Source organism: Cinclus cinclus, chromosome Z (genome assembly GCF_963662255.1).
Source record: "Cinclus cinclus chromosome Z, bCinCin1.1, whole genome shotgun sequence".
NCBI lineage: Eukaryota > Metazoa > Chordata > Aves > Passeriformes > Cinclidae > Cinclus > Cinclus cinclus.
The window spans coordinates 64,215,856-64,243,597 of NC_085084.1; the positions used below are offsets into that span (position 1 = coordinate 64,215,856).

General features: G+C 35.4%; 1 protein-coding gene across 5 annotated transcripts in view; it reads right to left on the reverse strand.

The window, feature by feature from the left end:
* Nucleotides 1-2,449: 2,449 nt before the first annotated feature.
* SREK1 (splicing regulatory glutamic acid and lysine rich protein 1) overlaps nt 2,450-27,742 on the reverse strand; it is a 32,414-nt gene continuing 7,121 nt past the window's right edge. The window contains exons 1-12 of one of the 5 annotated variants that reach the window (XM_062513718.1): nt 23,755-26,923; nt 22,055-22,178; nt 21,652-21,767; nt 20,192-20,356; nt 19,117-19,295; nt 18,398-18,528; nt 16,855-16,969; nt 13,924-14,043; nt 11,126-11,653; nt 5,944-6,039; nt 5,328-5,463; nt 2,450-4,277 (exon numbers count right to left, since the gene is read on the reverse strand). In XM_062513718.1, coding sequence (XP_062369702.1) covers nt 4,125-4,277; nt 5,328-5,463; nt 5,944-6,039; nt 11,126-11,653; nt 13,924-14,043; nt 16,855-16,969; nt 18,398-18,528; nt 19,117-19,295; nt 20,192-20,356; nt 21,652-21,714 — 1,686 coding nt within the window. In that variant the 5' untranslated portion in view covers nt 21,715-21,767; nt 22,055-22,178; nt 23,755-26,923 and the 3' untranslated portion in view covers nt 2,450-4,124. Of the gene's footprint in view, nt 4,278-5,327; nt 5,464-5,943; nt 6,040-11,125; nt 11,654-13,923; nt 14,044-16,854; nt 16,970-18,397; nt 18,529-19,116; nt 19,296-20,191; nt 20,357-21,651; nt 21,768-22,054; nt 26,924-27,742 lie in introns of those variants that run through there. The other 4 variants (XM_062513716.1, XM_062513717.1, XM_062513714.1 and 1 more) reach the window with 4 other exon arrangements.

Genomic DNA, 27,742 nt, shown 5'->3' on the forward strand with positions numbered 1-27,742 from the left:
AGGACTGGCAACACAATAGGTATACAATAATTCATAACATACAGAGCAGGCTTTACTTATTGTTTCTTAGAACAAAACAAAAAAACCCTGAAACTGGTGTTTTTCTAATCGAGTAACTATTACAAGATAACAGTACCAGCTCAGGGCAAAAGAGAGAAGCTACCATGTAACAACTGAAGAGTTTCAACTTAATTTCAGGTATCTCCTTAGATGTTACTGGGCCTGAGAGCTCTAGCAAGCAGTGCAAAGCATGCTACAGATTACAAATTTAACTTCCCTAAATTTGTGGGTGCCACAGCCCTGGCAGTGTTCAATGCCAAGTTGGATGAGGGCCTGTCTAGTGTGGTGTCCCTGCCCATGGCAGGGGCAGGTGGAACTGGATGATCTTTACATTATATGATTCTATAATACTGCACAGTATTATTACTGTGTGAGTAATACATCCTAAATGGGTTGGCAGAAAGAGATAAGCCTTTGGAATACCAGCAGCATAAAATGGCACTGGAGTGTCCACAGCTCATTTTAGAATCCAAGCTGTGCAGAGGTTGCTGTCAGCCTGCTCACATAAGCCTAGTTCAGATGTATCTTATCTGAAACTGCCATTAAAAAAAAAAAAAGGCAAGAGATTACTGAATAGGCAAAACCCACATCTGACCCATTTTATTCTTCAGATTCTTCTTTGTACTCTTCAGATATATCTAATTTCTAACCAAGTGCTTTCGTAGTCCCTAATTCCAATTCCAACACATGAAAACTAAGAATTCTTTACATACCCTACTACAAATTGGTGTTTCCAGACAAAATTCCATGCCTCACACCTGTAAATCCATTGACTTTGGTGAAATCATCTAATACACAGTCACTTCTGTTTTGAGCTTGACATGCTGTTTGAGCCACCAAGCCATTCTGCTACCTTCTTTCAGAATGCAAAGAAAAATCCTCTCTGCTGTCCAGAACTCTCTTGGGCAATAGCTATGGGCACTAATGGAAGCTTATGTTATATGCTTTATGTGATCTTAGCAAAATGGCAACATACAATCACTCTTCTGAGCAATTCACCTTTTCAAGGAAGGGCTGATTCAGATGAAACTACATGTAAAACAATACAGCTATCATGAACCACACTGTTCTCAAAACCTCTACCTAAGTTAACCCCATTCATGAAGTGCAAAACCAAATGATCTGACACAGCAGCTCAGCACACAAGCTTAACGATGAAGGCAATGGACCTGCCATGTATGATGGACACATTCAGTGGATGATGCACTCAATCTTGTAGGAGCAGGCTGGAACTTCATTACTGTGCTATGCTACCAGTTTGTAAGTGAGCTACCCTCTGCAGAGATAAGCATATTATAGAGCAATAGTTCTCCAGGAGTGGCTTTTTAGCCTGGTAACACCTGATAAGAATGGATAGATCCTAATTACCTCACAGATCTGCACAGTATTTACAAAACAGAACCAGAAAATACAGTATTCACAAAAACATATGACTTGAGGAAGAAATGTGTGTATTTGGTTGCTTTGGTTGTTTTGTTTTTTTCCTTAACAAAAAACCAACCAAACAAAACTCCTAAAAACCCCAAAGACACTTTTTGTAAGGGAACCATAACTAACATACAATATAACAATGTGCTGCATATAGCCTCATGCATGTGATAAGCTAGCTAGTAAGTTAAGGCTGCCATCCATAACTATTAACTTCCAAAGGCATGTTTCCCTTAAGTGTACACAATCCTTTACATAGTTTATAACTGATACACCATAGAGCTATGCTATTTCAGGATAACAAAACTTAAGAAACCAAACTAATATCAGCTAAAAACATGATACATTGAAAGAACTTTAGTTCTTCCCAACAGAAATATTTAACTTTTCAAAGAAAATATAAATAATACATGTATGTTTTCACTAACATCCACATGTCAAATGAAAGCAGCTCTATGAGTAAGACCAGATGGTCTAAAAATATACCTTTAATAAGCATGTACCAGCAGAAACATCCCTCTAAAATACTTATTTTATTAGTGAAATGGTACCAAAGATAACAAGTATACAAACAATCTCTTTGCTCAATGCTACTTACACATCATAAATAAGACAGCTGTTGTTGCAAGACACAATCTTTCACAGTCCTCCTGTAAGCATACAGATTTTTTATTCTTTTATCAGAATTAGCCGTTTACCAGCCAACAGCATGTGGCTTAAACATCACAAAAATGGCTGTTCTATACTTTACATGGTAAAGCATTTTCTGTTGTCTTAAATGTACACAGTGGCAAGAAGATTAAATCTTATAGAAAACGAGGAGTGATTAAGCAGCTTCACAATCAAATTGAATTTCATTACCTTAGGAGTTGGGCAAAGTTTCCATTCCCTGTAATACGCTTCCCTTCCACTGAAAAAATTAACTTCGCAGAAGAAAAGTAAAACAAGTAGAAAGCAAATAGCCAATACACTTAGTTTTTTATTTTGACTGAAAGAAATAACACTTCCCATGAGGTAAGGCAAGAAAGTAATTTAACTGCATTACGTTATAGTAAAAATAATCTATGCGATTTTAGGTATATCTTCAAAGTGTAACTTATCAGAAATCTCATGTAACCAATAAAATTACTTCAGAAAATAAAAGCCATATTTTTCCATGACAAAAACACTTCTGTCATTCTCTTCTTGCATGCTTTCTCCTCAAAAAAAAGAAAAAAAAAAAAAAAAGAATGTCTACTATGTAAGCCCAACGTAAATTAGAACTTTCTTCCTTAAATTATTTATCCCCCATTTCTTTGCATGCCATTCCTATTATATTGCCCAACAGGTATCAGAGAAAATAACAGAGAGGTAACAATTAAGGCCATCCAAATATATATTAAATGTCTTAAGGGCTTTCTTTGATGCAAGTGATCAGAGCACACTGTATTCAGCTACTACTTTGTACAGTGGTGGTCCCCAAATTAAATCTTTTCTCTTATTTATAAATCTCTTCTAAGAATAAAAAATAAAAGCAAAATGGAGCTTCACTATTTTAACAAGTGAATCAAACAACCATTCTGGCAAGTCATTTGCATTTTTGTCTACAGTAAGGTGGTGACAAAGTAGCAAGAGAGATCATATAAGATTTAGCTGAAAATGTGTAACAGCACACATACATTTCTAGAAAATACCGCATTTTAAGAAGGCACTAAAGCTTCTGCTTGTGCTCCCGTATTTTTTTAACAAAAAGGAAAAATTTATCTTCTTAATGGCACCTGTACTATTTTCAGCTGAACAGACACACTGCAGTACATTGCAAAACAAAGCTGTAAGTTCTGGCATCATCATATAGATGTGCTTGCTTCTCTAAGGACAAAGAAAACAACAAAACAGAACAACTCCAAAATAACCCTGTAAGCTAACCTAACATCTATACCATGGCAATGTTCCTTCTAGAAACAGAAAAAGCGCATGCATTATTCAAATACTTTAAAAGAAATATCAATTTGAGGGATATTAGTAAGAAATTATTTTAAATAATAAACCCTAAGAATCTCAAGCAGTGAGCAAATAAACATACTAATATGTGAGTATTTAACATAAGAACAGTAAAACCATGTTTATGTTTAAATCCCCTTTCCCTACAGTTGTCATTTACAAGGAAAGAAAGTGTGTATATTTATGCACCATTTTCAAGCACATCAAACAGCACACATTAAAGTTTTTGTGGATCTTTTAACCTACAGGGCAAAACAATACAAAAGTCATCAACAAGCAGTATAATAAACAACCTTCAATGCATATCTTCAGCTTTTTTTGGGAAGTACAGGCTTACATCTTTCAGAGTCTAGTTATTTGTAACAGCTCATAGCAAAACTTAACACAAATCATTTTACAAGTACAGCCATCATGGAAATGCATGGATTTTCAGAGATGAATAGTTCTGATGGCATCTGCCTTTTCATGGTATTAACTACTGGTCTGTGCTCTCTTGCTTTACAGCAAGAAGACAACAAAGCTATCACAAGAATTGGAGGAGCTACTAGTACTATCAACACATTCAGGTTGATTGCTTTGACATTTTCTTCCTCATTTTGGGAAATTAAATGCTTTGGATTTCATTCCTTAGTTACATTAGAAGTCCACTCTTTGCTTTAAACCTCTTCCATTTTAATTGAGAGGTTTTCTTCATTTGGTTGACAGTTCCCATTCTGTTGTAGCTTGACTTCATCTGTCCTTTGTGTATCTCTACTGTCTACTTCCTTGTCAGTTTCTGAATTCTGATCTTCTTTACTGTTATCTTTGTCCTACCAAAGATAAAAATATTTGACAACAAAATAATATCCTTAGCATTATAGACTTTGACTTCCAACCAACTCTCAGTAATTTTATTGTTTCAATTTTTACATTTATATATCTTGTCTCTGCAGATTTTACAAGAGAAGTGTGAGCTTCTTTGCCCCTCACCCTTTTTAAAAATAAGCTCTCTTTTCATCTGGCTGAGGTCTGGTACTCATAACAATCTGTCACCCAAGAAATTACACCATAAAGTGATTAACTATAACAAAGTAATATATAAGTATGTATCTAGAACAAGCAGCACCATGTAACATATGAGAAACAGCTCCAGAAATTAAGATTTCACCAACATTTTTTCAATAGAACAGGACTAAATCTTTTCTTTTGTATTTTTGTCAGGTATATGATGCATTTTGAAAGAGTTCTTGGGTAAGATACTTACTCAAGCATTTGAACAGTCACCTAAACCAGCTGTTTTATAACAGTTGAATAATTCTGAGCACAACAAACTACTCTTTAAAGATGTTCTGCTATTCAAATTTTAAGATTAAGCAATTTGAATGTTTAAGCAATGTTTCATTTCTTCTATTTTGCAGGGGAAAATCCTGCACCATTCTTACAAAATTTTACTCTACAGAATCCAATATAGAGACCAGAACTAATTTAATGAAGTAGGGTTTGAACTACAAGGTGGGAGTTTATTTAGAAAGTAATCTTTCAGTCTGACAATCATGTCATCCCTGAATACTGATTGGTAGACTGTGATCTGCCTTCTCTTAATAGTAGGGAGCCAGGCAAGTTCCAATACAGGGCTCACAACGCAAAATAGAAACAAGGCCTATCTGTAGCCTAAGCACACAAACTCCTACAGGTCAAATGAAGCTCAAATATGTAGACTTAAACTGGCCTACTAACCCCAACTAGACTCAAATGGCACTAATTTGGTAAGGAACAGGAGAACAAGTAGGGAGCAGTAAAAAAGAAAAAGTAGAGAGATAATTTCAATAATGGCTTCACAACCACTTCATTCTGCTGATCACTAGGTCACACAAACTTACCTTTAAAGTAGTGGCGCTTTTGTCAGATTTCTCCTTTCCCTCTTTTTCTTTACTACTTTTTTTCTTGGAAGTGGAGCGTTCTCTTTCTCTTCTTTCATTATTTGTATCTCTCTCTCTCTTTTTTTCTTTCTTGTTTCTGTTTCAGAAATTTTTTTATTCAAATTAGGATTTGATCCAACTACAACAAACCTTAAACCATTTGACTGCAAACTAAACCCCCAGCATGGAATTTCAAAAAACCTCCCAAAATTTAACAAAAAAACCCTTCGCAAAGACAATGGGATTTTTTTTTGGCTGAAGAGAGCTGAACAGTGCAATATGACCACTACACATTGTATTTGCAAAGAAAGAGAGGAAGCAAATTAATCAGTGTCAGATATAGGGATTTGACTGATTTAAAGCAATTTGCAATACCGATTGATTTGAAACTATGTCAGTGAAAGAATACTGGAGCTCAAATGACTTGAAATTTTGAGTTAGTCTTAAATTAAAACTGAAATAAATTGAAAAACTGAAATCATCTGAAATCATTAGCGCAAAGGTAGTAAAACAGTGAAATTACTATGAATTATTCCTTCTTTACTGATAATTAACTTCTGTGTTTACATAAACTGACCTTCTTGGAGAAGGAGTTCGTGAAGACTTTCTTTTTGCTGTTTTTGATGTTTTAGGAGATTTGGAGGGACTTCTGCTCTTCCTTTTACGTCGTTCTCTGCAGGACCAAGGAATTCAATATCATCAAAACTCAAAAATAAACTCAAAGGAGATAAAAAGTTCTTACAATGATCTAACACATCCACTGAATTTGACAGTCTATACTACCAACCAAACATGAACTTTACAAACTAAAAAAAGATTTTGTATGCTTCAGTTTAATGGGAAAGGCAAGGCTGAAGTAGGAAGAAAAAGTGCCTTTTCAATTTCTTTATATATATTTGTGTATATATATATAATTATATTAGCATATTTTAATATATGCTTAATAACAATGAAAACACACTGAATTTGTTAACACTTATTAGTTAAGAGTTTCTACAGTCAGGAAAATAACTCAATTGAATGAAGAGCCATATTAAGACAAAAGGTAAAACTTTTGAGCAATATGAATTTCAAAACATAACATTAGAATCTAAAGACCACTGCAACTTTATTTTAACCCAACTGAAATTTAACTCCTAAACATATGATCTAAAATTAGTTGGTTTGGAAGAAAACAGTGCAAAATGAAGCCCTAGTTGCTGTCAAAGTCTAAATAAATAAGATCTAATGTTTTTATAGTGGTCCTTGCTTAGCAAACAGAATATCATCATTCTATAACACATGGAAAAGCTTGAAGTGTTTTACAAAACTTCTGTTTAACATAGCTAAATCGACTTTCCTGAAGTTGCCATTATGGAGTACGATCTTGAATACAGTAAAATATTAAATAACTGGTCATTTATACTGAGGTACGTGTTAAATTAATGCAAAAACTGAACCAGTTAACATAACTGCAGAACCCATCCGTCAAAATAAGATTTTTTTTTTCCTATCAACTCTTTGTAAAGCAGGAAAAACAGACTGGAAGAACAATTGAAGAAAAAGAGGGAAGTTTAAAACTTACTTCTAGATACAGCACAAAAGCTACATTTATGGGTAACAGCTTCTGCAATTTGTGAATATTTAAATTTCCAATATTTAGAAAACACAAGAAATCAACAGTTATTAGGTAACTAGCAACAGTATTCAAGCTATATAGTGATACTGGTTATGATTTATTGTTACTCTGACAATACCACCTGCTGTGACTGTCCTGATTTTGGCCAGGATAATTTTCTTTCTAGTAACCAGAACGGTGCTGTTTTGGGTTCAGTATGAGAATCATGTTGATAATACACTGATATTTTAGTTGTTACTTACCCTTAAATCAAGGACTTTTGTTTCCCATGCTCTGCCAGCAAGCAGGTATGCAAGACACTGGGAGGGAGCATGGCCTGGAAAGCTGACCCAACTGGCCAAAAATCAGTGAGGGGTGAGCAACTCTGTAGCTCATCACTTGTTTCTCTTGGGCTTTATTTCTCTCTGTCCTTTCCATTACAATTATTACTGCTACTATGATTATATTATTTTGTTTCAATTACTAATGTGTTCTTTCCTCAACTCTCAAAACAGAGTTTTTTCTCTCAAAGTAGAACATGACAAGGTTGAACAAGAAAAGGACTGGTGAGAAAACAAAAGAAGTAAAAAAACTGTCATGGTTTAACCACAGATGACAAGTACTGAGTGCCATTTGCACATTCCCTGCCTTCTTTTGCCCCCTTTGCCCCTCAACCTCCATACCCTCACCCCACCAAGAGAGGAGAATAAGCAGGAAAAAAAAGGAAAACTCCAGCACCGTACCAGCTGCTAGTAAGAAATTTAACTCTCTTTAAATCAAAACCAAGACAGAGACCTCCTAAAACTGCACAGGATAAGATTTCTGAAGTCTTAATTCAGCACGCTTTTGACTTTTGATAAACAAAAATATAAAACGGCCTTAAAATCATGAAATAAATAACACAGTCACTAATCAGCTGTTCACTAGTTAACATGCACTTTATTTTGAACACCTCCACACTGATCATCACCTTCTTTTAACTGAGGATACTGGAAATTGATTATCCTCCCTCAATGCTGTCACTTTGGCTACACTGAGTACATTTCCACATAATTTTGTTTTCTAGCACATGTACCTGCAAACCAAGTGCTTCAGCAATTGTGTTCAAACTAGAAACTGCTTATTCATTAAATTTCATTTTCAGTTTCTGTTTTTCTTATTTCACGTTGATGAATTATAACTGTCTCACTGCATCTGTTCCCATCTCTATTACATTTATACATAAAAAGATGTTTGTGCACCCATTTAATTATATCTCTTACACAATGCTAACACTGGAAAATTTAACAAAAACAAGTTCTGAATACTTTGATAGTGATCTTGTGCCCCTTAATTATACACAGAAATAACATTCTGCATATCATCTGGTGCAACTGGCTCTGCTAGCCTGTAAGATAGCTCCTTTTCCAATTGATTCCTCCTGGTCTGTCTCTTCTTTCAGCTAGGAATCACAAATAACCATCTTATTTCCAGAATTTGCAAGCATGTCTGTCAGCAAAGCAAGTTCAGCTGCCACCTAGTTCTTAGAAGGTCCTGTATATCCTATTCCACCTTCACCTCTTCTCTAAACAGATTACCATTTGCCCAGTATTTTACATTTATGTTTATATTTTACATCATCAGTAGTCAACTGCTATACTGAAATTCAGGCAACTGAAATGCCTATCTGTTGGATAATCTCCACCGGAAAGGTCTGCAACCATTTCAACTATGCAATGTCTATCACCCAATAAAGACCCCTAATGTAACCCAACCTACTCATAATTACTTTTCAGAGAACAATAACATTAATAAGGTTGGAAGAACCCTCTGAAGATCACTTAGTCCAACCTACCCGTTTCCCCACCCTACAAGAGGGTCAAACAGAGTAGGTTATTCAGGGCCATATCCAGTCAGATTTTTGGATGGAGGAGACAATCTCCTGAGGTGACTAGCTCCAGCTTTCCCAGTAAAAACACAATTTCAACACTAGAAAATAAAAGCAAACCTTTATTTTCTATAGGTCAATATGTACCTGCTACTTCTTAATTGTCACAGGCCTCCACTGTCTTCTCCATGCTCTTTTCAGATATTCATACATATTGGTAAGATGCTCCTCAGCCTTATCTTTTCCACACCAAACAATCCCAGATTCCTCAGTACTTCCTTGTATGAAGGAACTTCCAAGCCCTTTATCAGCTTCATGGCCCTTCACTGGACTCCAGTATATCTGCATGTCTCTTGTAGTGGGAAGCCCAGAACAGGCTTGTAAATGTGTAATCATCACAAGAGGGAAAGAATTACCTTTCTTGACCTACTCACAAACATTGCTGGCTTTCTTGGTTGCAAGGACCTGCCAGCCAGCCTTCCAGTTAGTGAATCCTCATGCTGTACTAGTGCAATGGCATTACTCCTGCTCAGGTGCAGGACTTGTACTTTGTTCAACTCCATGAGATGACTACCAGTCCATTTCTCCCTTTCCTGAGGTTTCTCTGAATGGCAGATCTGCCTCCCCCCACAGCTGGTTCTCTGTTGTTGGCAAAGTGACAGAGGATGCACTCTGTCCCACTGTCTAAGCCCCTGAAAATGACATTCACTAGTAGTGGCCTCTGCATTGATGCTCTAAGGATAGCTGTATCTGAATAAAAAATTGTAAATCCATACTAATAAGTGCATTTTCTCATTTTCTCACACTACCCTTGCCTAACAATATCTGTATCATACCATAGTACAGTTTTGTACTTGGACTGCACTAGAAGAAATGCACTAATTTTCAAAGAATTCTTTGCTCAAGTACATGATACTGGAGCATTCCCATAGTGCTTACTTAACTAGTAAGATTCCTAAGGGGGAGCAAAATTACTGCAAACTAGAGTATGAGCTTTTGATAACACCCAGCTAACTAACCACACTTGCCATTTGGCACTAGGAATCTGGTTTTCCACCAAGGTTCCTATATAAGCTACATATTGTGAAGCCCTTACATATTTCTCTGCACTTATCCAATTCAACACTCTGAGGCCTATGGGCTGAAATAATTTGTTTCAAAGCTGACAGAGGTATCTCTGTGTGGGCCTTCCACACATTTAAATAGGGAGCTGCATATGCTTAAGGAAGAAACAATATTTTGCCTATAAGCCTCATAACACAAACACAATGTTCAGAAACCATTTCAGAAACACCCTTTTTTGCCTTCTATGGATACTGAACTGATGAATTTTGAGGACAAGAGGAGTTCTGCTTTTGTCTAGTGAAATTATTACAATAGGTAGAACTTACCCAATTAATTCAGCACTTAATTATCTCAAGATTACAAATATAATTTGGCATTTAAATCTGATACAATACTACTGATATCCTTTATTTCTGATATAACAGGAAAAGACCTTATCCTCCAATGCTTCTAAACTTAACTTACCTGCAATGCTTTTAGAATATGCCTGAGTTTGCTTACAGAGATTGACTGTAATCTCACAGCCTCTTTCTGCTGTAATGAATTTATCCAGACTTCCTGCCAATTAAGCTCCACTCAGAGCCAAAACCAACAGCTGCATTAACTTTACTGTTTCCTGCTTACTGTCAGCAGTGTTAAGAAATGTTCCTTTCAAGTTACACCTGGGCATCCAGTCAGATAAACAACCTATCTGTCTCTTCCAACCGAGATACATTCACCTTGTGAAAATCAAGCCAGCCAAGCCATAACCTTGCTTTCTGAAGTTCAGCAGCCATCCAGCCAAAGAGAGGCAAGTACTAGCAAACAACTGTTTGTAACATCTACAGACCAGAATGGTGCAGTATGTAAGTAATGAAAGAACTATTTAACAGTGACTCAAACTTTCATGAGGGCAAAGATGATGCATGTGATGTTGGTCAGACGTTTTGGCTGTGTGTAACATACAGAAATGGCACAAGAAGCATCTGATTACTGTCCTCAAGGTTTATATAATATGGTTATGTGAAAGTCAAGCACCAGCAGCCCAACAAGAAACTCCATTCTATCAGGCATCATATAGAGCTTTTTATAACAGATGTTACTTTAAAGGAAAATCTACAAAACAGAAATAATACAAATTTTATTTAGCAAGAGACATGGTGATATCAATACATAAAAATTAGGATGGTGCCTCACTGATCTGACAAGTCAAAAAGAAAAAAAAAAGAGCATGAAAAATTCTAAACAAACCTGCTGGAGCTACGAGATCTTCTTGAGGAGCTATAGCTTCTTGGGGGTGTTCTGGATCTCTTATCTTTCTTCTTTTTATCATCTCTCTCTTTTTCTCGCTCCTTCTCCTTATCCCCATCTTTTTCCTTTTCTTTGTCTCTGTCCTTTTCTTTGTCCCCTCCTTTGTCCTTATCTCCCTCCTTTTCCTTATTCTTGTCTCTGTCCTTCTCTCTTTCTTTCTCAGTATCTTCTTTTTCTTTGTTCTGATCTACCTCTTCCTTGTCTTTTTCCTTATCTTTATCTTTTTCCTTTTCCCTGTCCCTGTCTTTATCCTTGTCCCTGTCCCTATCTTTGTCTCGGGCTCTCTCTCTATCTTTGCTTCGCTCTTTATCTCTCTCCTTGTCCTTCTCCCTATTTCTCTCTTTATCTCGCTCTCTTTCCCTGTCTTTGTCTCGATCCCTATCCTTCTCCTTGTCTCGGTCTCTGTCTTTCTCTTTTTCTTTGGCCTTTTCTTTTTCCTTGATCTTTTCTTTGTCTCTTTTCTTGTCCCTGTGAAAAGCCAAACACAAACCCATTAATTAATCTTTGAACTTTCCAATTAAAATTACAACTAAGTTTTTAGTATACATCAAGATAAAGTGTGCGTCTCTGTAGAAAAATAGTAATTCTTCAATATTTTCATTTTTCAACCATGTTCAAAATGAGGGAAAGTTATATATAGCTAGGAAATGCACAGCTATATAGAACTACGAAAAATTTGGAAACCAAACTGGAGAAGGGGAGGTCAAAACCAAATCAAAGCACTCTATTCCAAATGATGCTACTATGTTTGGGGAGAATGTTTCTCTTCACCTCACAGTTATGTAATTATGCGTACATAAATCTTCTCTATTTTGTCAGGAGACAAACTCTACAATCTGTTAATCCACTCTTCATTAAAAATGTTACAACATAAAATGGTCTTCATATTAATCACTGCCAAATGAATAAAGACAGCTGACTGACAGAAGTTCTCTCACACAGATATCCTTGAACTGCTTGGAAGGCCAACAACTCTTAATACACAATAATAAAAAAACATGAACAAAATGTCACCATATTCCCTTAAAAGGCAAATATAAGATCAAAACTCAATCAAGACAATTCAACTATCTGCAATGTCATTAGGAATTTGAAAATTACTGAAAAATGCTAATACAGTAAAAATAGCAGAAAGGAAAACAGCTTCTTTGGGACAAGAAGTATGATACACGTTCATAAAAAGAACAGCAGGGAAAATTCCATCTGATGTTCAAGTCATCAAGTCAAACAAAAACTAATTAGCTAACAACTTCAGTTGGAAGATTACACTTTAGTACAGAACTATTTGAAAATGCAAGACTATCTTTCCTCTCTAGTACAGAGATACGTAATGAGAGAAGAATTGCTGAGAGAGAGAAACAGGAGAAAGAAGTAGAGAAGAAATTGATAAGCAGGCCTTATTGTGTCAAGAAGAACCAGACTGACAGAAGTTACTTGGTATTGGTATCTATTCTAGATTTTTACAGATTCCAAAAGAGACTCCTTCACACATGAAAGGTCCTAAGCACTCAAACTTTCCACAAAATGAAGAAGTGTTTGGCCGTTATCTTCATCTCAACTGCAAATAAACAGCAGACTGTTGTATGCTGTATGACCTGACAACTCTGACTCCCATCAGGTTCTCTCAAGTACTTCGTTAGGAATGTCAGAGATGGAATGTAACATCATAAAGATGAAACAACGCACAGACCACCACAACACCAGCCTTACAGCCTCCTAAGAAATGTCTTCTAGTTAATTTATCACAGAGATTTCATGGACCTTCACTTTCCAATGAGCAGATGATTCAAGAAGCTCCAGAAAAGAGAAACAGAGAATCAAAAGGATCCACCAATAAAACCAGATAGCTATGCAGCCTAGTTTTGTTTCCACATAGGTCCACAGATCTGCAGCTCTCTTTCCCAGAAAATGTATCTTGTAGAACAAGAGGCAGCTGCACAACCTAAGTTTTAAATAAAAACTTTATTTAGCTAGCTTTAAATAAATCAGGGGAATTACAGAAATGAAACTAAGAACATACCAGGACTTCTATTCATGAAGCTATTTTCACAAGCACTTTTGGGTGGAGCTTATTCACTACTTCATCCCTCAAAAAAATATGCTATGATCTTGTTAAAATTTCAGTTATAAGATGATTAGACATAAAAAATAATAAACTAGATAAAGTGTACACATATTACATCCTGAAATACATATATACCATACAACTGACACATGCATTTGTTCCAGCTGTTTGACACATGAGAAAGTCAGAGATGAAGATAAAAGGTCACTCACAAAAACCTTATACATGTTCTCACAATACAGAGTTGATGTCAGTCTGAATTCAACCTTCTCAAGAGATACACATCAAACAAGCACTATCCATTCCTTTGTGGGCTCACAAGGTACAGAGGATATTCCTTAACTATCGGTTATAGTCTAACAAATTACTCTTTTCAGTCACTTTGAATGTTAGTACAAATGCAGATGAGACTACCAAAGTTCAGGTGCCTCAGCATGATCATTTAACCCCTGGAGGTACCATACAAGCTACAAGAAAGATAATTAACTCTATCCTAGCCAGTTAACTCTAGCCAAGACCACTACAATCAGTATTAAAATTTACTTTTTGTCCTTTTGTCCCACAGATGAGACTCCAACCTTTATGGTCATCTAAAAGGTTTGTTTTATTTTTTTTTTTTTTCAAAAACTGTGTATTGTGAGGTAACAGTACCATTTTGTGGAACAGAACTCACCGAGAACGAGAGCGACTTCTGGATTTCCGTCTTTCTGTAGATCTAGATCGTTTTTTCAGGGGACTTCTGGATCTGCGTCGGTCCTTGTGTCTTGAGAGAGACCTGTTGCCAGATCTACTTCTAAATGAAGAATGCCAGAAGAAAAATATTTTAATATGGAAACTTCATACAAATGAAGCCAACCAACAACAATATACATTTGTTGTGTCACCATACAGTTCTGTATGACACCTTAAAGAATGACACCTTAATAACATACTGTCTGCAAAGTTTTTTGCAAATATGGATACTTTATGCTTCACCAGGTGTTTGAAACCATTTAAGTTATACCAGTGTTTCATAATAATCTCCATGAATCTGGAAAATATAAGTTAACATAATTTATAACATTTGTCCTTACAAAATGACACTGCATAAAATCTCTGACTGACAGTTTCTAGCAGATTGTAAAAATAATTAGTCACATTTTATTTCCTTTCCAGATCCAGTTACTTACTGAAGTCTTAGTCATCAAAGATGACTCTGGTTGCAACAATCTCTTTTTTGCTCTCTACTCCATCCTTATAATATAAATTCATAAAAACCCCTGATGATCTGTAGTGCAGCTTTTAGTCAAGTTACCTCTCCAGATGAAAGGATCTATTAGCATGGATTTCAGTTGCAATTAAAGTACAGATACTCTGACTTAAAAAAAAAAGTCTTATGCAGACCTGATGAAGAAAACAGCACTTTTAACTTTTTTTCCAAAATACTCCCTATTTTTGGAAGACCCTTTTTCCCAGGGAAGCAAAAATAAAGATGAATTTGCACATTAAGTTTCAAAAAGCCACATCACTGGATACTTTGCTTCACAAAACACCAGAAAACTTAACTTACCACAGACAGAAACATCACGTATATTACTCAATACAACATGAACAACTGTTGAGGTACAAAAAGTAATAGCTGCACCTACCTTCCACAGCTCAAGATACATAGTGTAATGATGCCTTAGGATTTTAGCTTTTATATTTCTCGTACGTTTGTAATCCTGGAATTATTTAGTGTGTAACTCCATATACAGTGTTAGCTACTGCTTTCCATTTTGTTCAGACAAAACAATTCCTCCTTATGCCTGGGAATCAAGAACACCTTGCTTTCTCAAGGCCCCACAAAATGTATACAAAAGTGAGTTTGGGGGGAGAGCAAACTTCATTACCTGAAGCTGTAATTGGAATATTAAACCCCAATATTCAAATGAACCAAACTTATAAAAATATGAAAACCTGTGACCTGTCGTCTATTTTGGGTGTAGCCCGTGGGGGTGGGGCTTTGTCTACCCTAAATGTACCTGAACGCCCTTCAATAAATATAACCACTTTTTAGTCTCTTATTTTTGTCTGCCCACTTACTTGTAAGTAGTCCCAAATGTCATCAAAAATATATACCAAGAGAAGGGGAAACCATTTTTTACCTACAGCTTTGTTCTCCTTATCAGCAGAGAAATACAAATCAACTGCAAGGTCAATTACAACTGAATCAAAACACAACCTTCAATAAATTTTATGTCACAGAGATGAAAATCATGTTATATAAACCAGTAAAACAGGGAAGCAGTAGGGATAGGAAATTTTTATGGATGAAGCTGCCTCAACAGGTCAGACTGCCTTTTTTACAGCATGTTCTCAAAACTGACACTAGCAATATTAAACAATTTAACAAAGCATAATTAAATATAGCATTTATTTGAAGAACACATTTTCCACATTTAAAAAAAGAAAAGCTCATCTTCTAAAACTCCACTTGGTTTGTATCAATACAAGATAGTACCAAAATTACTGCACTGTTACACAAAAAAGTTTGTTTTTCAGTCATGCCTCGAGCCAGGGATGCAGCAGAGGAGCAAGCAATAAAGAAGTGACCAAATGGTCCTTCTTGCATTAAAAAGGTATCTAACATTTTGAAGGCATTAGAGTGTGTGGTTTCCCGCTATTGCAAAATTGAAGCCTGCATTTGTGTCATACTTATTTGATAGTACAACTGATAACTCCCTCTCACCAGATTTTCTGTATTTCAAAGTATCCTAGTAGCCTTATTTAGATATGAATTAAAGGATGCATCAGAGATGTTGCTGCAATGTGGAAGACATTCACCTTTTAATAGCACAAACAATCAAATAACATTCCAAATTTGGGTGGGTTTTTTTTATCCTTAACATAGCCAACTATCTTTAGATTGATTTACCTAGATTCTCAGAAGATACTCCTGAAAGAATCTGGGCCATTTTGGGAAGCCTTTATAATTCTCACAAAACAAGGCTGTTTCATTTTTAGAAGAAAATCTTAATGGTTATACTTTGAGAACTATCTAGCAATTTTCTGTTTCGGAACTGAACAAATTAAGCAAAGCAAACAAAACCTGAAAAATTAGAAACTGTCCCTGAAGCCTTTTCCCTGTGCTTTTTAAAAACATAGCTTCACATTTGCAGGACAGTAAATAAAAACACTGCATTTATTAACTCAATGTTTAGAAGTTGAAGACAATAGGAACTCTATACTAAAAACCAGCCAGCCTATCTGCTCAGGGTGTTACCAGTAAATTATATGTTCAATCAAAAAATGCAGGTTTCTCTTTAAAATACAGGTCACAAAACATTGCTTGGCTACACAGTCTAATGTACAAAAACATAAAATGCACAAAAAACCCACAGAACTTATTATTTTACATGGCACAGGAAGTGTCTTCTTGTACATTTGGATTGAAAGCAATCCTAAAAACATTGAGGATTTAGAGGAACAGAATATCTATTCAAAGTTCCTGGTTATGCTGATCTGTTGGGTGCAAGTTATTAATCCCTACAGGAATACTTGTCTATATCTAAAAATAGTCAGTAACCAGCACCATGCAAAAAATCCCAATATCATCTTAGTCTGAAACAAAAGGCATACCTACCTGTGTTTTGAGTGTGACCTTTTCCTTCTAGATCGGGATTTTGAGCTAGACCTGGATTCTGAACGAGAATGGGAACGAGATCGACCGCCTTTTCTTTCACTGCTCTTTCCAGACTCTGAGAGGAAAAAACCACTTTGCAGTGTAAGCTCAGAACATTTAAAGATCCCAGTTAACAATCTGGCACAAGTGGAATGTACCACATATATTTCAAGGGGCCTACTCTCTGCACATCTTCCTTCTTTGCAAATATCCTTCAGAAACATCCAAGAAAGTCATTGCATATACTCGTTGAGTGCAGCCATCCTGCAGCAGTACACATAAACCAGATAATTATAAACAGCTAGCTCTACTAAAAAATGGGATTTATGTTGCTGCCACAATGCACAAGATCATAACACGTCCTCCTTTTGGTCTATTATTTAATATAGTTACCTTCTATTTTTTTTAATAACTTGAGAAAAATAGAGTAAATTAAGAGGGCACAGTTTTGAAAACAAGCATATAAATAAGTATTACTGTCTGTATTTTTAGATATTTCAAACACTGTACAAATACTGGAGTTTCATTTCTCATTGTTTTGTAGGAGGAAAGAACTAACTGAACAGGCTGAAAAGTGTGACCGAAGGCCAAAAAGCCAAGAGACAACAGTGAGCTTACCATGGTTCAGAGTCTAATTGTTATTCTGTTCCTTAACAGTGATAAAGTGCTAGAGTTATTTTACTACTAACCAAAAAATACAACAGAAAATAATCCCCCCCCCAAAAAAACCCTCAAGAGTCCACACTATTTAAGCAACACAAAACAACACCTGGGTCACTTAGTAAGAAGAATGGCAAAAGGTTTCTGATGAAAAGAAGAAGGAAGTTTACTAAATTGTGATTATTTTTTTTTTATGCTGTAGTTTTGCAATTAGTTTAAGCCAGCATAAATCATCACTGGAATGTCTGTCTAACCTCTCAACACACCACCACTTTCCTCCTTGAGTTGGCATCTCAGTGTTAACAGGAAACAGGGAAACAATCTGGATGAAAAGCAGCCCTTTACAATGTTAGTATTTATCCCAGATTCATTCTCTGATCCCATTTGCTTTGAGGATGCACACTGTCTTGCATCATCGTGAAAAAGAAGCCAAATTAACCTGCTGCAGATAAGGAAAACATAATATTACTGCTCTCAGAACCACGCTAGCTCATTCTAATTGCGACACTATGGCACTAAAGGGTGCTAAAGGACAAAAAAAATAGAAAACATTTTCTTTTAAACATTTTCAAGTGCTCTTAACTTAAAAACTGCCATCATTAAGCACTGATTTAGTATTAAATTTGCATGTTTGAGAACATTCAGTGAACATGTATCTGCAAACAAGACACAATGAAATAAAATACTTCATTCCACTGCTTAGATTCATGAACTGAATTTTGATTATTTTCCCCAACATATACTGGATACCTCTGGAGAGCCTTGTGTCTGAAAATGCTCTAAGAAATGTGTACCAAAGTAAACGCAAAATGTGCCTGTTCAGTAATGAACACAATATACCTACCTGGCTCAATAGCAGCAGATATAAAAGACTGGGCTTCTCTTACTCTCTTCATCACTTCTTCTAGCTCCTTAGCAGCAGCTTGTGGTGTCATTTCAGGAGGTTTCACTATTGCATTATTAGAGTGATTTATCCTAAGTTAAAGAAAAATAAAAACCTTTCATTCTTAAACATTTGAACAAGGCAAATGAAAAACAACAAAGGAAAACATTTCAACTTAATGTACACTTAAAAACTTAAAACTTCAGCCAAACTACAGATTTGTAACACTCAACTGTTCCAAGTATACAAAATTATCTTTTGTTACTCTGAAATCTTACCACTTTTAAAGAAAGGCAACAGAGCATTCTTGTGTTACAGTATTTTTAGTAGAAATCTAGGAAGTTACTTCTGTATTTCAGATCAAACCTTCACATTAACACCTACTAGCTACATACCTATAATACTGAAAACTTAAGTAACACTACGGATTTCAAAGATTTTTTTCACTACCATAGCTTACGCTACCTCAAGATTAATACCAATGTACTTTTATACTTATTCTATTGAAATTTATGCCCAACTGTGAAACTGAAGTTGATAAAAAAATCCTCCTTTGTTAACACTTGAAATAGCATACTGAAAAAATGTGTCCCAGCATTTTGCTACACAGTCATAAATGTGTGTACAGTGATACAAAGAAATCTCTTATTCAACAGTAATAAGAATAATTAATTTCTTACTTCAGTGGCCGGTCTCCAAACATAACTCCATTAAAGGCAAGGGCTCGAGGTACAGAATTTTGGTCTGCAAATTCCACAAAAGCAAATCGTGTTGGTTGCGTCTCATCACCTGCCATTCGCACAAATTTGACTTCTCCAACTTGCTTGAAGAATTCAAGCAGCTGATCTGCTGTTGTAGTCTAGAAAGAGTTGAAGAGCACAGGTAAAATAAATTATACAATGAAAACCACTTATCTAATATACTGAGTAGTTTAAGAGCTACAGACCTACAGATTATTGGAAAGCTATCTCAGCATTTTTACAAATATGGACAGGAAGTTGTGGAAGTTACATTTCAAAACTTTAAAAGTGTATCTTTTCTTCCACTAATCTAAAGAATGTTTACAATTTTAAATAGTTCAGCCACAAGCTCTTAGTCCTTCACCTAGGTAAAAAACAGAAAATAAATTTACATGGGATTTTGCATTTTTCAGGCAACTAATCTGAAATAACTGATAAGAAATTTCCTTATACCTGTTTCCAAGCTACTAATTGTGATTTTTGATCAAAAAAAAAAAAAACCAAAAAAATCCAAACAGTATTAAAGGACTTAAATTTATGTGGCTTTCTACTAGCTTCGAGTTTGTTTTATCAGTAAAAAGTACATATTTTTCAGTTAACCCGATCACCTCTCAAAAAACTAAAATGCTGACTGAAAAATATTTATGCTAATTTTGCAACTTGCAGTAGGACACATAATTTCATGTTACTATACCTAAGCAATTGCACTGTGCTGTGGGAAACAGCTACCATGATCTCATGACTTTTGAAGATTGCTCACCTAACACAACCAAACTGTACATTTAATCAATATACACAATTAGAAGTAGGTTTCTTAAACTGACCTACAGTGGGTTGTCTGGTATTCCAACAAAGCCTGATCTAATCTGATGGGCATTTAGAGGGTTTTGTTTAAATACACATTGTCATTAACTAATGGAATCTCTTTTAACATGTAAGATTAGAATTCATAGATAACATTTTCACCTTCTGATACTATTTCCACAACACAGAAACAACAACAAAAAAAAGCTACCTGGGAATTCAAGTTTCCCACATAGACTGTTCTCCTGATTTCATCAATTTTGGATGGATCCACATTTCCCATAATTGGTGGTTGTGGTATTTCTCCCAGTGCTGTAATGTTAGGATCCAATGCTGCTGCTGGTATAGCCCCCAAAGTACCAAGTGAAACACCAAGCTGGAAAACACAAGCACAGGATACACTTTTCGGCCAAGCACTGGTTAAAGATACTCCACTTCTTAATACTTGTTTGCCTGGATGCATTTCTACAAAAATAGACCTAATGAATATAAGCAATACTTCAAGGTCACAGCACAGCAGGTTTTTTTAAAGAAAAATGTACCCAGAAATAAGCTTCCACAGTTAAGGTACTCTGTGGGTTATCAGCTAATATCTTATCAAAGAGATCTGAACATGGATATATATTAATCACAAAACATACAGGCTCTGATGCTTAGAGTCAATTAAATCGAGTAAGATTCTTTCAGACACTGCAAGTATTCTTATTTTTATGAAACAAGTATTTGGACTAGATGAGGAATGGCTGAGATCTTGCCCAGCAAGGAAAGCAGGGAATTTCCAGTGCTCAGGGTCATCAAAATGGAAATATAAAGCGTCTTCTGGACAAATGAATCACCCAAGCTAAGATTAATTACAGTTGAAATGCAAAGTATATTCTGTCCAAATTCTTCCACTCACACCTAGAGAATGAGAAAAATACAGCTCTTATGTTTGGAACTGGAAAACTCTCCAGCAAAATGTTATAAGAAGTCACTTAAAAATCATTATGAAATTGGTCCATTGAGTTAGTTTGAATTTTCTTAACCTAAAAAGCAACTCCCTTTTCAAGAAATAAATTTTCTAAGAAGTGTGGGGGAATTTTGAACAAGCCATCGGTACCCTTTTATGTAACAAAGGAAAAAAACCTACTCTATTTTAACCTTCAATTTTCCTTCAATGAACCACAGCAACTTGCTGATGTCAAGAACAGCTTACAAAGGCAAACAGGAATGGAGAAAAAAGAGCAATACCAAGTTTCTCTACTTTTCATAATGAATACATTATTTGACAGTCTAACAGTCAAAAATCTTGCCACAGAGATATCAAGTCTCTAATGCATCTTTTAATATTCTGAGGGACTGGTGTCAATGTAACTTAGGTTTTACTACATTTTTTGTCGGTGGATAACTACCACTGGACCAAATTAATGGGCCTACAGGGTAGGAGGGCAATTAAAAAAGAACAAGAATGAAAAACTAGTATTTACCCACTATTTTGGAAAATAGTAATCTGAAAGAAAAACCATGGAAAGGAAGCCCATGGACATTTTCTGATCAATCCTCAGGAGAGTCACCACAGCTAAAGCCTCACTGCAACATCTGTGGACCAGATAGTCCTTCTTCCCTGTACACAGAAAAGGCTACAGAGAACAGAGGAAACTGGAAATTATACAGATACTTAACTTTACTTACTGTAGTCAAGGGTGTTGGTGTAGGTATAGGAAGCAACCCTGCACCAGGCATCAGACTTGTCATAGTAGGAGCAGGCGCCAATAGAGAGAGGGCTTTGGCTTCATCTGGGATTTTACCTGAAGAAGCAAATGAAAGCATTACACAGAGTTGGAACACTAGTCAGATGTTACTCTTTCTATGATTTTACAATTACCCTTGCATTTAAAAATGTAATAAATAACAATGAATCTATCTACCAGATCCTTACAAAGAAACAAATAGCTTAAGTTTTTCCTTTTACCCTGCTCTATTAGGAAAAACAAAAGTGAGCAAAACTTCAAAGACTAGCAATCTCATTAATGGATTATTATTTTAAAAACTGAATAATGTATATAATTATTTAACACTTTGAGCTATGGGTCACCTGTACTGGAAACTTAACGTTCATGAACCAAACGATATCAAGCATGGACGCTTTCCCAGGGCGGTGTTTTCGCGGTGATCGAAAGTTGTTTTACACATGACAACCGTTCGTGTTGGCTGCATCACTAATAGCACACAGAACATCAGATACAGAAAAGAAGAACATTTTTTAAAGTTTAATCCCCAGAAATGGCAAATAACCAAATCAGTAAAAGAAAGAAAACAAAAAAAAAAAAAAAAAAAAAAGAAAAAAAGTAAAAAAAAAAGGGAAAAAAAGAAAAAAAAGAAAAAAAAAGTATGTGCTGACTGAAATCTGTGCTTTTCTTTACTCCTCTTGTGCTACCTACTTAGAATGTAAAAATAAATAAAACATAAATAATAAACTACTGAACTACTGTGACTGCACAGAATACATACTACAAGTGGAGCTGAAGGTGGAGGAAGGAAGAATAGAAAAAACTAAAGATCTGTACTCTCTCACATTCTAGTCACCTCAGTTTATCTGAAACTGGTAAGCTAACTCTAATATACTGAGATTGGAGAAAATCAGGCTAAGCAGGCTCTATTTTCCCAACATAGGTACTTCCTGTTATTTTAACCTGATTATAGTCCTCCTGTCATGCTGAAAGTTTAAGTAAGAACTAATCTGAATTAAATGTAGGTTTCATTGAATGTTAGCCATGATTAGACTACTAAATGAACCCCCCAAAAAATCTCCAAAAAAATCAAAATATTAATAGCTAAACAATTAATGATTACAATTAAATGTACAATTTGAATTTGAAACACAAAGGGATTAAAACTGGCACAAACATTTAAACTAAAAAACTAGTGAAAGAAGTCCTAACTGCACTAGGTATCCATGATCTGTTTAAAATTACTGGCACAGCTGTATATATGGTACCCAACTGAGTCCTTTGCTATTACCCCATTGATCTTAATAAAAACATTGTTTTAATAGTTAAATAATATATAAAAAGCTGTGCTAGTGGTTTCCTGTCTTGATTCAAACTGTACATTTTAACTACAAAACATCTAAATCCAAAATTTGAAGATTAATATATATGCTTATCATAAAGGAAAATTTGAGGTAGGTTTCAAAACACCATGCAGGTTTAGCGATGAGTTCCAACTGACACCACAGAAAACATACTACTTTAAAAAATGAAAAGAAACAAGTGCTGCAAACCTGCTCTACAGATCTGTGGGAAAGTCTGGGTTACAGCTGAATACGACTGAATGACAAAACAAATCTAAATGAAACTTAATTTACACGCAGCATGGGTGGAACAGAACAGATAAAATAACAGTACCCTTTTTTTTTTTCATGCTTCCTATTTACATTAATTTTATTTATGTTAAAATTTGACCTTGCTCCTTAACATGTAAGAAACCACTTGACTTTGCTCTCTAAGGGAGAGAAACAGGAAAATTATTAGCACTTAGGAGTTAACTGTGCAATAATGAATTCCAGGGCTTTTTTAAAAGACATGCATGAATCTAAGCCACCACCACAATGTTCAGCACTCTTAACAGATCTTGTTTTGAAGTCAGGCATGCAATGAGATGTACCTGATTTGCCTGACTGCTCAAAAGTATTGGGTACTTTGCACACCCTGCCTAATATGCAGGCCTACTAACAGGCTTTTGAATATACAGTTCCAGCAGATGTGCATGCAAATTAGGCATAGAATTATGTACCAGTTCTTCTGAAAATCGAAGTATGAATGTGTTTTCAAATGACTAATGAACCAGAACTTATCCTGAACAGTGAGCATCTTGCAATCCAACAGCTACTCATGCAGGTTTCTATGGATCAAGAGACAGGGCACAATTAAATCCAATGACAGAAACGGCTCTGATAGTGGTGTGCCTGCATGCTAACTCAGATCCTTGGTCAGTACTGTACATAAGCATATGCCTAATTTAAGTATGCACTTACATACAGTCAATTCAATACACACTTAACCAGGTAAACTTACAAAATGCTTAGGCTTTCAGCCCTTTTAAACAGAAGCTCAGTTAGGACATACAACTAAGACAGACAGTGACTCAAGTTCATAAAGTGACTTCAGCAGAAGCCTAAACTTTAAGTACATGGATCACAGAACTGAAATAACTGAAATCATTAACTTGCTGAAACGTTGTTCCAGAAATCCACTGAACATTTCAGGTAAGTTCACCACCATAGCAGTTCACAGAATGAACAGCATGCATATGTAAATTGTAAAGTTTGCAGCATTATTTCCAGAATACTTTCATCTTTCAACAATGTGAAGTTCTATTTTAAATAAAAAATCAAATTGGTCAGTTCCATACCACAAAGAAAGACTCGTTTATTTCATTTAAAAAAAAATGAGATTCTACAGACAGAATCCTGGAAATTTGCCTGTGTACTCAAAAACCCTGCCTCTTCAGAATTATTTTTCCAGTGTTTTAGACCCGGTCAAGTTATAAAAAAATTCTACAGCACAGTGTTGTAGAGAAAAAAAAAAAATCTGCAGAATCTTGTATATCTACCTTCATATTCTTTTAAAAATATGTGAGTCCAAATACCCTTGTAAGTTAAAAACTTTAAAATTTTGCAGTTTTACCTCTGGAATTGTATTTGTAAATAAAATACAAGCCCACTAAACACATCAAAACATGCAGGTTATGATGCAGTAATTTTGGACAATTTAGTTTAAGAATAATACTTTCATGTTTAGAACATGGTATTTAAAATCTGAATAAGAATGTGGCGAAGATATTTATTTTCTAATGAGGGAAGCAGTCAAAATAAATATACCATATCTATACCACATCCTTAGACAGATTCCTTAGAAGCTTTTCTGCTTAGTAAACTACAGGTTGTATGATAATTTATTTACTTATTTTTCCCTTTGCAAAACAATCTGGAAACAAATGTACATAGCCTCAGTGTTGCCTAAAGGCACACTTGTGATTGCTAGACTGTTAGTCTGTAGAGCACTAGACAACCTAGTCAATACTGGAACCCATTTTGCTGAAGGCTAAACAGAATCATCTGCATCAAACAAGAACTAATCACAGTATTTTTATTCCTCAAGAGCTCAAAAAAAATTAATTTCCAACTCTTTGCAGTGAACCTAAAGAGTCAACCCTCATATCCAAGTGCTTCTGCAATGAGTTTCCTTGTTTAAAACGTACTGAAGAGCATTTAAAATTCTCCTTCAACATTTAAAAAGGTCATTATTTTCCTGGTATTTTACATCAATGGAACATGTACACTTAGAAATAAAATAATTTCTGTGAGATCCAACTCATGAATCTTAGTGAATTTAGCAGAAGGGAATAAAGAGATTACAGTGACTGACAATTAGAACCGTCACAGCCAAATCCAATAAAGATCACAAATCAGCTCTTCCCAGCTGCAGTAGAGCCTGGTGAAAGGAGTGAAACCAAGAGATCCCAGTGCAGCTGGTTAGGAAGAGCAATGCCTGAGGACTAGACACGCCACTTTGTCCACCACCATTACTCTTTCATGGCTTCTGTTGCACAAGTAAGAACATCCTTTAGGGATGAGAACCATCTCAATCACTCCAGCATGAACAGCCAGGGCTTCTGAGACTCTGGGATGACGGAAAAACACTTTTTTCCCCCAACTTAAGTGGTTTTTTTTTAACCCCTTCCTGAAATAATCACCACTAGAGCATGTCAAAGTGCAACACACACACACACACACAGAGAACTGATTCAATCTTCCCACAAGTAACAGTGTTAAAAGACAATGTGTCTCACGTAACACACTCCAACTAAAACTTCAGGCTGCATTTGTACTTATGAGTGGTAAATAGTTTTATCTGAAAGTTACAAAAAAAAAGGATGAAATCTTACTACCACTGACCTCACTGGAGCAAGGTTTCATTAGAAGTAAACAAATACTTTGTGACATTAAATATTTGTTAACAGTTCAATTTCAGAAAAAATTACATTAAACTCATCATGTTAGACATAAATAGTATGCCTTCTTTTAAATAACTGGTGCAACATAAAACACTCTGCTGAGGAAAATAGCAGAGAAATATTATGACTTTACTTTCTAAACTTGCTTTCTCCAGAAATAAGTTTTAACTGTCCTTTTCCAAGATAAACTCATAAAGCACAACATATGAAAGAATATATCTCTAAACTGATAACTTTTTCACTATTCCTGTCTTCTGACATAATGTACTCATCTGCTGAATTTAGCTGCTTTAACAAATTCCAAATCAAATTTATCCTTAATCCAGACCATTAAAACCCAAACGTATTCTCAATTCTCTGTATACCATCCACCATTCATAAGCAGCTTCAGGTCAACTTCAAAATCAAACACTGTGAACCCTTTACAAACATCATTTTACAGAACTGAAGTACCAGTTCACAAGTACAAGGGAAAGAGATTTAACAGAACAAAACAAAAAAGGGACAAAATAAAATAAAAAATAAAAGAAACAAAGGAAAAAAGCAAAATAAAATAAAAACAGAGACAGGGCGTCCATCTTCAGCAGGTCAGACTTCGATCTCATTTCCCCCATGAAGGTTTCACTTGGCGGCAGGTTTAGTGGCATGGCAAACAATGCCTAACTCAGGCAAGTGTAACAGGTCTGCCTTGGCCAGTCTAGTCATCTAATAATGCACAAATATCACACAGAGAAAACATACAAAACCAAATTAATAGTCAAAATCCATCTACCAGATAATGTGGACATAAAATTTAGAAAGATTAGGGTGGCATCTTTGTTTAGCTTTCAACCTTTGCATTTTCAAAGAACATTTAAAGAAAAACCTACCAATACACACACACAAGAAGTCATATGTTCACATCTTAATAATCTTACTTCATTTACAATTACATTTTTGTTAAATTGTTCATCAAAAGTCACATACTTTACATTGATTTCATTCTGTAGTAATTTCCTTCTTGATTTACCTGTATTTAAGTACACTCCAAATTTCAGATTTTATTCTACTTTTCTGAACCAGGTTTTCAGATTTCCATTTTACCTCTCCTTTATGTTGAACTTCACATACTAAATGTTTTATTACTAGCAATGTTGGCCAATGGTATAATTTTACCTCCTGGTAGGAAAAAAAGCCATCACTACTTTTAAAACCTGATCCACTCCACTGACTCCATTAACAGTGCATCATATGATACATGGTGAAAAAACCCTTGTGTCATGGTCTCCAAAGCCATACTTATTCCACACAATAAATCCATCAGAAAGTTAAATTTGTATAAATTCACATATTTTTATAAATGACTGATTCTTATATAAAGTTACAAGGAACAGCATTTTGACATTAAAAAAGCGACCTCAAAATCCAGTCACTTGTTCACCTAATTATGCATACATTTATGTGGAGTCCAGAATGATTCTGAACAGTGACCATGTTTTCTCAGAAATGCCTGTTTAGACAGTTATGAAAAGAGTTGGAACAAGATTTGTCAGAATTTTGATTTATTCTCCTTTCATTCACTGTCTACCACAAAAAAACACAGGAAAATGTAGCTTTACCTGCCTGCTGCTATATCATGTCAGGCAGTGATCTCATCACAAGAAAAACCAGGAAGTGTTGTTCACTCATTAGGCAGCCATCTTCCCTCTTTGGCAGCAGTGAACCAGTGCTAAGATCTTACTGATGAAATATAAAACTAAGATTCTGAAAAATCTTTATTCTATTT